The sequence below is a fragment of the Mesoplodon densirostris genome, chromosome 2 (genome assembly GCF_025265405.1).
Source record: "Mesoplodon densirostris isolate mMesDen1 chromosome 2, mMesDen1 primary haplotype, whole genome shotgun sequence".
In the NCBI taxonomy this organism is placed as follows: Eukaryota; Metazoa; Chordata; class Mammalia; order Artiodactyla; family Ziphiidae; genus Mesoplodon; species Mesoplodon densirostris.
This window is the reverse complement of record NC_082662.1, coordinates 53,925,692-53,939,333: the sequence shown is the minus strand read 5'-3', so window position 1 is coordinate 53,939,333 and position 13,642 is coordinate 53,925,692. Positions and strand designations below refer to the sequence as shown.

At 40.0% G+C, this 13,642-nt stretch overlaps 1 protein-coding gene across 3 annotated transcripts in view; it reads right to left on the bottom strand.

Annotated features, from left to right (window-relative positions):
* Positions 1–13,642, bottom strand: part of NFIA (nuclear factor I A) — a 386,801-nt gene that overhangs the window by 142,270 nt on the left and 230,889 nt on the right. For all 3 annotated transcript variants that reach the window (XM_060089880.1, XM_060089882.1, XM_060089881.1), the window contains exon 4: positions 7,439–7,513. In XM_060089880.1, coding sequence (XP_059945863.1) covers positions 7,439–7,513 — 75 coding nt within the window. The remainder of the gene's footprint in view (positions 1–7,438; positions 7,514–13,642) is intronic.

Below are 13,642 nucleotides of genomic sequence, written 5' to 3'. Positions count from 1 at the left end.
CCTATCAGGAGAACACATCTGAGAGGGGTTAAATGTTGCCCAAAGTCACTTGGTAAGGCCAGATCCCCAAATCTATTATCCTGGACTATTTTATGATAACCATTATGCCATCTTGCATATAGATTTTATATAATATATTATCCAAAGAAAAAATTACCTAGAAAAGATGAGAAATAGATGAATATATGAAAAGAGATCATGAGAACAAAATAGTATGTACATCAAGGTGTTATGTGTTTTGCTTCTCCCTGAGTCAAACCTTTACAATAAAAATGTTCATAGTCTGGTAAATTTAGTAGGAGCTTCAGCTAAGAAAAGAAAACAAGAGGCCCTCTAAATCTTGCTATAAGAACTCACTGCCAGCTCTAAGCAGGAAGGCTGTAGAGGTATGAGTGTAACAGAAAGGACAAGACCTTCATGCACAGCATTGGCTGATGGGTCTGCTGATGTCATAAGCTTGTTCTTATCATAGCTCTATTTCAGCTGACATAGTGGTCATAACACAGCTGCCAGAGCCCACACCAAACACAAGGTATATGCACATTTCAATTTGTAGGTAAGGGTGGGAACACCTTTTACTTTATGTGGCTCTTTCTCTAGTGGGTGAGGAGAGTAGGACAGAAAAAAAATACCATGTTTGGCCACACATACTGTGAGCCGGGATTCAGAAGAAAGAGTAGTTGACGAAAATTTCTGCTACTGCCAGTTCATTCCATTTGTTGCCAGCTTTACTGTCCAAATATTCACTCCAAATATGTCAAGAAAATTAAAAGAAAAAAAAATGATACAACAAAACATCCTTTTGAAGTAATTCAATTTCAGTATTTATTTTGAAAATTTATTGAATTATAGCAGAGGAAACTCACTAAATTAAGCCAGCCAGACTGGTATTTTTCTTCCTAAGAGTATGGCAATATTTATTATTTTATCTCTCCATGAGGGGTTGATTAAAACTAGAAAATAAAACATTTGCAATGTCATAATATATTCAGAATAAGGTGGCTTAGACAGGCCAATGAAAAAATATATAGGGCCAATTAGTATTTTCTATTCCATAATGTAACAGGTTTTCTTGAAAAACTGCATTCTGGAGATAGGCATTATGATTTTTTTAAAGGGACTCCTACTCTTTTGTCTGCTGCACACGATCCCCTTACTCTGGAAGAGGTGCCATTGACTTCTGCAGATAGAAAATGTGTGATGTTCATTTTAAAATTACTAGTAGAGCCTGCTATTGACCATCTAATTATGCCGAGTTCCATTTATAAACATAGCTAACCACTAAGTTTATGGAGACTTTTTGTGCTGCTTTAATAGGATATTGATCGAGAGCATAGTTTGAGTGGACTGCCATTGAATTGTGTAATGGCAAACAAGAGGCAAGGTCACAGCCACTGTTCATGCTAGGGCTGCAGTGTATTTTTTATTATAATCTTTTTGTTTCTTCCTTTAATGCTCAAGTCCAAATGGTTTCTTTTGAAAGAAGAGCTTGCATAAGAATATAACCTTATTTTTAAAAATAATTTCCAATGCCATGATCAAAGGTGAACCAACAGGCCACTTATTCAGAAAAGAAAGTTTCAAATCTATTCCACTTTAACAAAGACCTAAAATCTGGCAAATAAATGGCACCCCAGAGGACTGGGACATCCGGAATCCCTTATCCTACACCAATTTCCTCATGAGTCCTTCTTTGCAGGAACGTTTCGTAATTCTCAAGTTTGGGCTTGTCCCTACCAAAGATCTTCATTTCCTTATTGTACCTGGGAGCCGAGTTAATTCTGTTGTAGTAGCGCCATCACGGCAGGTTAGACTATTGCCAATAGTTCCTACTAAATTGCTGGTCAGAAAATCCAAGGGTGTGGATATGGGCCCCCAGAGACACACAAAGGACCTAGAGATTTAAGAAAGAATTTTACAAATGAACTGCAATTTGGATCTTAATGACAATTCTCGTGTAAGAATACAGAAAGAGTGCACATTTCTAAGGCAGAAAACAGCCACTAGGGTGCCACCTCATGCCAGGCTGAGGCATATGCCTTGCTCCATTCACTCCCACTCTCCATTGACAAACAACTTGGGAATCCTGTAGCCACCCAGCAGCCCAGCTTTGTGGCAGAGCCAGGACGATTCAGCTGCTGGATTTTAATAGATTCTGCAGCAATGCAACAGGAACCCAAAATGAGTCTGGGTAACTGAGAGTGGTTTTCACACCCAAAGACTCTAAGGCTGGCCACAGTGTACTGAGAACCCTGGCTTTTCAAAATTCCAGGGCCATGAAATCATACCCAGCCACGAAGTTTACTTAACCCTTGCAGCCAGCTCGGGTGTACAAACCACTCCTAGAAAATTAGAACCCGTCAGGCCAGAGTCACAATGGCCTGTGTGTATTTGCGGTTTTCCTCTTTCCCAGTGAAGTATTTAAGGTTTCAGAGTCACTCCACCAACTTCAAATAAAAGAGTCAGCACTTTAGAAGGATATGGGCAGAAGTAGTGGATTTTTTCGGGAGGATTTTCTGGGTGCATACCAGGAAGGATATTTGACAGCCTCAAAGCACACACTTTGAGGAAAACACTGGTGCAAAATAAACAAGAGAGGGTGCTGACAGAGAGCTATCTAAGCAGCATCAATTTAGCCACCAGTAGAGTGGGCTCGCTTTGTAGCAACTTCATGGGAAAGAGACCCATCTGAAAATGCTTCTAGAAGGCTTTGTTTGAAAATGCAGCATCATGTAAGAGCCATTTCAACAGATGGTTCCTGTCTCTTTCCTCACAGTCTCATGCTAAAACAACTTTAATGATTCTGAACCTCATCGTTAGCACTTATAAACCCCCTCCCCCAGAGCAGAGAAGACTTCTCTCTCTCTCTGGCAACGTGTCTAGTGGTCTGTATGTCGCCCTCCTTCCCCCGGAACAAAGTAATAAATAACCAGAACTACTTTCAGATGGTCTTAGTACATGGGGGAAAAGGTAGGAGGAGAATGAATATACATTTACTTTTATGCTACAGTACTCTCTTCGCTGCTAAGAGAAACAGAACTCTCCTTTCTTGCCTTTCACAGAGTCTGGATGATGCAAAAAAATTAAAAGGTAGGCAGGCAGGAGGCAAGGGTAAGAGGGGAATTGGTGGGAGATTGCAGCAGGAGGCCCTGATTCCAACAGCCCCGTGCATTTGAGCAGGATGATTTCATGTCAAGCAACTTTGTCGCCTGACCCTCACCTCTGAATGTGCAAGGCTAAGCCAGCAGCTTTCTCTTGAGTTTCTCGGCCATGGCCACCCTGTAGTAACACGATTATAATCAACAAACTTAGCACAGTTATTTCAGTGAATCCTCATGAGGAAATACTGAAATAGCATCTCCCTCCTCTATTAAACTTGAAAGGAGGAAAACTAAAAACAGAAACGAACTGGAAACCTCGGGAATGTCAATATTTGTATTAGCAAATTTAAAAACTGAATTCGAAAGATCCAGAAAGAGGGAAAATTTTCAAGCTAAGGCCACCATTAGTGTGAAATTTCTGGGCCACGTATGTGGTCCCAGGTGTGACTGGGGGGACTGGGTGGGTCTGGGATAGACAGGAGGAAGTTAAGAAGAAATGTGCAGCACAGTGGAAGAAATTCTAAGACACTGAGGCCATTAGAAACATCCAGGTGAAAGGCTAAACTATTAGAAAGAGTAAAAAGATCACTTGTTGCGGGAGTGGGAAAATGAGTAGTTGGAGCACACGTGATTTGTAAGGAAGTGAGACTATCCTGTATGCCACTGTAATAGTGTAATAATATGATACTGTAATAGACTATTCTGTATGATACTGTAAAACATTTGTCAAAACACATAGAATGTACAACACAAAGGATGAACCCTAATGTAAACTACAGACTTGAGTTAATAATAATGTATCAATATCAGCTCACCAATTATAATAAATGTACCACACTAACGAAAGATGTTAATCATAGAGGAAACTGGGGAGGAAGCGATACTGAAAGTCTATTCATTAAAAAAAAATCAAACCTGAAAACAAATCCAGGAAAAAAAAATTGTAATTAAGTATTTTACTTGTTTTGGTTTACCTGAAAATCATTTAAACTTTTTTTTTTGATGCACATATTAACAATTGAAAAGTTTATCAACTCTAATAAGAAATGATAATTTAATAAAAGCACAGAATCTTTGGATTGTTTAGTTCTAGAATGCAGTTATAGGAGAGGTCATGACAAAAATGTCTACAGGCAGCTAGCTGAGTACAGTAAAGTGAAAAGAGCAAGTTTCTTAACTTTGAGCATCACCGACTCCTTCATCTATAAAAAGGGACAATAACAGCAACCATGGGAGGACTGAATGGTGCCTAGCACAATGCCTGGTACTTGGTGTATGCTTGATAAATGCTGGCTACTGTAATTTTTCATATGTTACATTATGCTCCTACCAGGGCTAACATTATGCATTTAATCAACTTACATGCCAGTTAGCTTATTTCTATCTCAAGGTTACAGAATGCACCCCAGCCCCACTTATCTGGAAAAAGTGTCCACTGCACCTCTAGAATGGATGCTCAGCTCTTCTAATGTGGGGAGGTGGGCAGCGCCATAAGGAATGGTTAAGGATTTTGACCCCATCATGTGGTCTGAGTGTTACATCTTTCAGAAAGGTGTGTGGGTGAGGAAACAGGAGCTGGGGGACCCTTCCCTCATCAGACAAGGCAATCTTGAGACACAGACCCTGAACAAACCTGGATTAAAGATCTGCAGGAGGGGGCTCCCCTGGTGGCGCAGTGGTTGAGAGTCCGCCTGCCGATGCAGGGGACGCGGGTTCGTGCCCCGGTCCGGGAAGATCCCACATGCTGCGGAGTGGCTGGGCCCGTGAGCCGCGTCCGGAGCCTGTGCTCCGTGGCGGGAGGGGCCCCAACAGTGAGAGGCCCGCGTAAAAAAAAAAAAAAAAAAAAAAGATCTGCAGGAGAGAGGGGGCTCTGGATGGCGGTTTGGCCAGAAGCCATGGTTTAGCTGACACAGCCCAGTCCCACTCTTGCCAAACAGTCTCAGTCATGAGGGCATGTGTGAGTGAGTCCTAGAGCAATTACACAGCAGTGTACAGAATCGAAAAGCATTCAAGAGCCGAAGGATGCTCGAGCCGAAGGATGCTCACTACGCCAGGCCGCAGCAACACAGCCCTCTAAACAGGGACAGGAAACAAACCAGGTCCCTCTGTAGATTCAGTGTGTGGTCTGGCCATATCCCCTGGCAATCTTGAAGGCAGGTTGAGAATTCCCTTGGCAACCACATGTGGTAGACTGAATGGAAATCTAGTCAAGTTTGGGACTGATAAGGCTTGGGATAGAAGACCTTAAAGGGACATAGAGACAGTGGAAGAAGGATGAGATTCTGGAGATGGTTCTGAGCAGTGTGGGCCTTCACATACAAACCCCCAGGCCTCAGGACACTGACAGTAATGAAGACTAAATGTACGTATTACAGTAGCAAGGGTAGAATAAAAAAGGTCTTGTGCACCAATCTTAAAAGGGTTTTCTTTTCACTCATTAAGGCTATGATTAGATCCCAGTAAGGGCTCTATGAATGAATGTATGCCCCAGTAATGCCATTAGGACAGTTATACTCTAATACATATACTCTATATTACTATTATTATTAAAATTGAAAGAAAAATGTACGATGATGATCACCTTTTAAAAATCTTAAAAACGTAAAAAAATATACATACAAATGCATTTTTATTTGTCTATGGCAAATAACTGGGCCATCAGCTATGCTAGGGCAGTATATATCCTCCAAGTTAACAAGGCAATCTTCTCTCCAGCTTGCTGGTTGGTACTCTAAGCACACTTCATCATATGGCAGCAACTTCGCCATTCCAAGTCATAACTTGCTGCTCATAATGCTTCATTATTTAGGGTTCTGACCCCCTACACCAGAACATCCCAGCATTAACTAAGGGTTCCCGACTGTAGAATTCTAACACCCATGGTTACCTTCCTGCTGTTTTCCCTGTCTAGTCTCAGGTTGTAGATTTCTTCAAGATCCTCTGGGCTAGTCTAAGAGTACAGATCCTAGTGCTACACAGACTTAGTTTAACCTTTTACCCACTTGTTTGACTTTGGAAAAATGACTTAACTAGACCCTCGATTTAACTCATTTGTAAAAATGAGAGTAATTTCTTAAGCTCACATGTTTATCGCAAGGATTAATTTTATGTAACATACATGAAAACCTAGCACAGTGCTTGGTGGATAGACTCTCCCTCCACCCTCAGATCCCCTGCCCACACCTTGTATCCCACTTTCTGGATTTTTAAGAAATAAGAACAGACAGAACCTGAGCCTGTGAGATCAGGATGGCTTGGCTTGCTTGACCTGACATCTTGTCATGAGATTGACTTGCTTCCTTGGTCAAGCTTGCAAGACTGTAATACAGTGAATGGAGGGTATGAACTTGAAATAAAAATATTTATTTTTACTCCACCTCATTCCACAAAGAAGTTGATGCAGCCTGAAACCAATTTCAACAATGTAAATTTTATCCACCAGTGGTATTTTGAAGTTGAAGGGGGATAAAAAATAAAATTTTAATATTTAGCATATTTTTCCTTGGTATTGGGACCTAGAACACCATAGTCATTGTAGATACGCTTTTTTTAATGTTAGCCAGAAACTTTTATTTTAATCCATTAAGCACAATAGGCACAATGCCTAAGGCCTATGATCTTTTCAAGGCCTGCAGAGTTGTCTGAAGCGTGATGAAAATTATTATTATTAGTTTTTTGAAGTATAATTGATGTATGACATTATGTTAGTTTCAGGGGTAATATAGGTATGGTTTTAAATAAAAACAAAGAGATGTTTCTGTGGGAAGGCAACAGTGTGTGTGTGTGGGATGTGTGTGTTTACATGGGGTGGAGGGAGGGAGAGGGAGAATCCTATACTTTCTCCTTGGACTGTCTGGATTATGTCATGGCAAAAATAGAATCAATGACCCTTTGATCAATGGAACAGGGTGGTGACAGGTACTCTTAATTCACTGTTGTTGGTGATTATTGACAAGCTGGTAATGATCATGCTGCACGGTGTCACTCATGCTAAGGGCATTAGCATTCTTTAAAGGTCAAAAACAAATTCTTTTAAAACTCAGAATTTCTTAGAAATCCAGGAAGCCTCAATTTTTTAAAAACAGGTTCACACTATAGACTAGGGACTATGTGAGACACTCAGGATTTCAGTTCTTTCCCTTTGTCTCACATTAAAATGATATTAATTTTTCCTGACTTAAATTCTTGGCTGTCAAACAAACTACGTGGCAAAATTCTTCCAGTGGGAGTATGAAAAGGAGATTCTGAAAGGTATTTATGTCTTTAGGAGGCCTAGGCAAAAGGTAAGCACAAACCCAAGGCAAATCTGTACCAAATCAAAGCAAAATTATACTTACTCTGTGACACTCTTACTAGCTCAGTCACACTAAAAACCCCTGATGTGACAAAACTGTCCTGGAAGCCCAAATGTCCTGGGGAAACAAAAACAAAAGAAGCGAAGTGTCATAAATAGAAGACATCTGACAAGAGAATTTCAAATATTAGTTTCATTGTGATTAAAAAATGTGAAGTCTAATTTCATATTCTGCTCTAGTTAGAGTCACGTAGGAGGGTATAGTCATTTAGTTACATAGATGGTTTTTTGGTTTGAATCTTTGAATCTGGAGGTTATGGAAAGCTACGACACAACAACTGGGTGATTTTTGAAATGGTTAAAAAAAAAAGTTCAACAGGAAATCTGAAACAAAAGACGATTTAAAATAAATGGTTACCTTGGCTGACCTCTGAGACCTCCACAACTGGGATGAAAACAGCCTACCTAAGAATCAGCTAGGATAGCTAAATTCCCAAACAGTTTTTAAACCTTGTTCTCTAAAGAAACATCTGATAGGGATTAGCTATCCATTCCTTCAAACCAAACAAGATTTAAAGATGTTTCCCCTTCATTTCTACAGGCACCATAGCGTGAATCCTTAAGAAGTCAGACTGCAAAAGACGAGCTCCAAACCTTGAAACATAAACACAAATTCTTTTGAGCACAAATAAAACTTTATATTTGTTTTGAGACAAGGGTTTTTTGTGGAGGGGTGGGTTGAACCTTATTTTTTGAGAAAAGATAATAAATTAATTGTTCAAAATGACTTACTCTTTGATTTCTGTATCTGCTTTATTTTTGCTGGATATAATTAATTTCCTTTAAGATATCTGATATTACATCTAATTGTCAACTGCTTATTTTTATGGAATATACAGGAACATATTTATAAATGGCAAGGAATACATAATTTATGAATGTCATTTCCCTCTCTGCCTCTAAAGTTTTCTGATTCTGAGTCTCACAGGTAGAATCTAGTTGAGGGATCTGTTTATAGGGCTAGTGTAATCTGCTTTAAAATTAGGGTCAAGGAAAAGTAGTTGGCTGAAGGGATTTTTTTTTTAAATAAGTGTTCTTTGAAATAAGAAACATACCTTTAAGAAATGCAATGTAAGAAATTGGACTAGTCTGAATGTACAACAAACAATCCATAAATAAGATTTATGTCATTGATAAAAGCAAGATTTTGCCCACTACTAAAAGGAAGCAAGTTTACCTGTGGCATAGTTTATGCACCAATAAATCTGTTAAATATCATGCACATAAACACATGCAAAAAAAATCACCATGCTTTGTAGAATAATAAATGGACCTACAAATTATTCTTTTTCTTTTGGTTACATTGGACTTTTGTATAAGAAAGATGTTTTGGCTGAGAATTAAAAGACAATTTTCAGTCAATTTTTATATCAAACAAACAATCTATGATATTTTAGATGAAGCAGCTCTAATTTTTAGAATATGCAATAATCATAACTTGCTTTTTTAAAATAAAATGGCACGATGTGTGGTGATGGATGTTAACTGGACTTTATTGTGGTGATCATTTTGCAATACATACAAATTGAATCATTGTGTTGTACACTTGAAACTCATAGAATGTTTATGCCAATTATATCTTAATAAAAAAAGAATCATGTATATGCACCACAATTTTTTTAAAAAGGCAAAATTCATTTGAAGAAGTGCCTAAGAAATTTCACCTCTTAAAACAACCCACACCCAGGTACGTAGTTGACTTCTACTTGGTAAGTGCCTGAGGTGTTGCCTCTTGGGTTAAAAGAACTGAGAAGTAAAAATAAATAAACAAACAAACAAATAAATAAATATCTCTAACGAAGTCTTGGCAAAACAGCATAATATCTCTTTCTACTGTGACAACGTTAACATCACATTTATCCCACGGACTATAACAAAGGAAATCCAACCACAACATATGTTAAGTTTGAGTTAAGACCCATATAACAATAGCAAGGAAATTCAGAGCTGAGTGGGAAAATCTGGGTTGATCTCCAGCTCTTGCTCATCTCTGTCTGCGTCACTTGCTTGCGGGCTGATACTCGTTTCAGTTCCAACCTGTGAAATTCCTTATTTTAAGGATGACTTAAAATGAATTTCTGAACAGAGTGAATGTGAACGTACTTTAATCCTGCCACCGGAAAAAGCAACCAATCTATTTTGAAAACTTAGTTTAGTTTAGCATAAGGACTTGGGAGGGGGAAACCTGAGTATTCATCCATTCAAACCATCATCCTCTCCTGATTGTTCCTTTTCTTTTGTCCACCTCTTAAATATTGGTGTTCTCCAGCATTTGTACTCATCTCTCCTTACATATATATTCCCTATGTTATTTTCTTTAGTTCCATGATATCAGCTACCAGGCTTGACTGTGATATTTGTGAAACTAGAAAAATGTTTGCTTGCTTCACCACTGTATTTAATACTTGGGACACAGCAGTTAGTAAGTGCATATTTGTTGAATCAGTGCATGAATGAATCTATAGGCCAATGACTCTCAAATCCTTATCTTTTGCCAAGATCTCTCTCCTGGGCTCCAAACCCATAAATCAAAATGTTTATTAGATATTTCTATCCAGATAGCTCACGGGTATCCTCAGACCCAACATGTCCAAAGCTGAGTTCCTTTTCTTCTCTCCAAAAACCTGTTCTTATTCTTTTGAATTCCCTACTTCAATGAACCGTCCACTGTTCATCTCATTTTCTGTGTTTGGTGTCATCCCTGAATCTTGCCTCTTACAAATACCCATGTCCAACGAATCTCCACTGATTTCATTTCATACTGTTTCTTCACTCCATGTACATCTCCATCTCTCCCTTCCAACTGTGGCCCTGGCTCTTCCTACTTCTCACCAGCATGATGGGAAACAAATAAGAAAAGCTTTAGAAACAGTGGTCAGGGAAGGTCTCTCTTAAGAGCTGACATCTGAAAGATACTAAGGAGGCAGCCCAGAAAAGAAGGAGGAAGAGCTCTTAAGGCAGAGGGACTGGCATGTTCAAGGGCCCTGAGGTAGAAAAGAACAAGGTGTTGAGGAATCTGAGATAAACGCAATGTGTTCAGAGCTCACTGTCCTGTCAGAAATCTTGCAAGAGCCCCACAGAGTGTTCAGGGTTTAGTACAAACTCCTTCATGTGGCGTAAGACCTCCACACCCCCTCTGTTTCCCTCTTCAGGCTCATTTTCTATCTCTGTCTTTCTCTTCCAGCCCTACCTCTTGGCCTGAGGGAATACATGCTCCTCCCTGAAATGCCTTGTCCTTCATACCCTTTGTTTGTCCACCTCCTACTTGTCCTTTAAATCTCAGCTTTGTTGTCATCTCTATCAAAAACCTTCTCTGGTTACCCCCACTGCTGGCGAAGACTTCTTTCCTCTTTTCTCAATATTCTCCTGGTGTACTAAGCTCTAACCTAGGACTTGGCACACTGAATTGTAACTTTGTCTTTTTCTCACATTAGACTGTGAGCCCTCTGCGGGGAGAGAGAGCATCTTCTGCGCCTCCAGCCCTTCAGGTCCTAACGCAGTGTCTGGTATGCAGTACGCACTCCAGACATGCCTCTGAATGAACGCAACTCAAATTGGGTTCAATATGCTTTCTTTCCTTTTTTATAAAAACGTTAACAGAACTTCTTATTTCTGTCTCTTTTTCTCTCTCACCTCTGGCAATGAAATCAAGCCAACGTGCACCTAAAAACTATTAAAATGAACTATCCAAATAGTTCCTCCCAACTAAACAGGACAAGGACAGGATGGGCAATCCACTTAGACAAAGCTTCCAATTGAGATGGTGCTATCAGTTTCCCTGATGAGAAATGCCTGGGGTTGTCCTATTGTTGTGATTATGGTTAATATTTTTGGGAGACCAAATAAAAACAGAGATAAAGGGCAGCATTATATAATGGACACAAGGGGCTAAAAAACATCTAGTCCCACACTAAAGCTAGGATTTTGTGTCACCCTGAAAGTCACTGCAAAAATAACAATTGGATCCTCCTTCCCCTTCCAGCAACCTGCCTCCTAAAGCCATTTTATTTTTATTTTATTTTATTTATTTATTTATTTTTGCGGTATGCGGGCCTCTCACTGTTGTGGCCTCTCCCGTTGGGGAGCACAGGCTCCGGATGCGCAGGCTCAGCAGCCATGGCTCACGGGCCCAGCCGCTCCACGGCATGTGGGATCTTCCCAGACTGGGACACGAACCTGTGTCCCCTGGATCGGCAGGTGGACTCTCAACCACTGCACCACCAGGGAAGCCCCTAAGGCCATTTTAATAGAATATATGTAATTTAGAAGATGAAATATATGTCAATGTACAATAACCAGAAAAATAACAATAAAGAGTAGAATTACTTCACAAATTCTGAAGCAACCATCCCTATACAGTATCATGAGATTCTCAGATTGCCTTGACTACTTCATGTTTATAATATGTCCCCAAGGAAAGGCCAGTGTAAACACTCCATGTAACTTTAAATGACTATGAAACTGGTTTTGTTCCTTCACCAATTACTTGGAAACCCAGTGATGAACTCCAGAAGAAGATAGCAACGAGAAATGAGACCTGAGAAATGATGGAAAAAATGACACAGCTAGCATAATTACTAAGCAAACCTGAGCAGATTAATATTTCCTTCTTACTAACACAAACCAAATCACAAAAATGACTTTCAGGGAAATAACACCAATCTTGGTGTTCTACTTTATTGCAAGATGAGAGAAAAATAGAAAAGACAATAAAAAGGCAAATTCAAGTACGTTATTCAGAATTCAGATGTTAGCATTAAAAGATCTTCAAATAGAAAGCTGATTAAACATTCCCCAAAGGTCCCAAGATTTATGTTTTGAACAGGGCCTCTCAGAAATGAGTGCAAAACATATACTTCCGTTAAGTATGTCTTAGGTGAAAAGCCAGACTGCACACTGATCTGACTCTCTCCAATTCTGAACTACTGTTCAGGAGCAATTGTATAGGACATTGAAATAAGGAGCAGATTCTTTCTCATTTTAGATAAAATGGCTAAAATAGTTCCCTCACTGAAGTCTTGTTCAATGAATTTCCAATTAGAGTACAGGTTTCAATACCTGGAGTCAGTCATACTCACAGCGGGGAGAGATTAGGCTTTCTAGAGAGGCAGAAATATAAAAAGCTAAATTCTGTTATGGGTGGTTAGGAGAAGCATCTCTCTTTACCTTGATGATATCAGCAGTTATTATGGAAAATGCCATTATATGGGAACCAAATCGTATCTCATGAAGGGACTGCACATCTATCTACCTCTTAAAGGAAAAAAGTTCGATTTGCAGAGACACAGGTAACCTTGCAGAACCTTCAGAGGTTGGGGAAGGAATAGACAAACCATCTGGAGGGCTGGTCTTTAAAGAAAGTTGAAATGTCCATGAAACAGAGGTAACGTATCTGAGGAGGAAAGTTTAGACATGAGGTGGTATGTTTGTTTGTCCTGTTGGAAGAGCAAAGGCCCTCAGCTCTAAATTATCAAACCTCATCTGGCCAGTAGATGTAGGCCAACTGCAATACACAGGTCATTTCACCACAAAGAATGTACAGCCCGCCTTCCGTATAGAGGGTGCAGAACCTGTGGATACTGAGGGCCAACTGTGCCGTTTTACACAAGGAACTTGAGCATCTGAGCATTCTGGTATCCACGGAGGTCCTGGAACCAACATCCACGCATATGGATGCATGGGGACGAGTGTATCTCTAGTCTATTCTCCCACGGTAAACATGGTCCCGTCACTGGTAAGCCAGGCCAATGTCTGGGACTTTTCATGCTTGGGTCTGGGCTCCTCAAAGAGAAAAGAGCTCCTTCATGGTCAGGCCATCTACAATTCCATAAGTACTTGGGACTGTCTGTGACATGAAGACCCTGAGCTAAATCCCGAAGACACTGCTCTCACAGAACTCACAGAATTCTCCTACTCCTAAAGAAAAGGTGACCTCATCAACTGTTCCTCCCTGGAATTTTCATTCCTCCTTCGGTGAATTCCCCATTGGCTTATGAGCCGTGTGAGGGGAGGGAACGTGGCTCCTTCCTCTTCCCCGTCCCCCCAGTTCAGTCCATACTTAGCAGCTGTGCTCGGTCAATACTGTTGAGTAGAGCTTCAGCTTGACTTGCCTTCTGTCATAGGCTCTTTCTCTTTATTTGACAGTGATTTGTTTTCCTGTTGCCCTTCAGCACTCCTACAACAAACC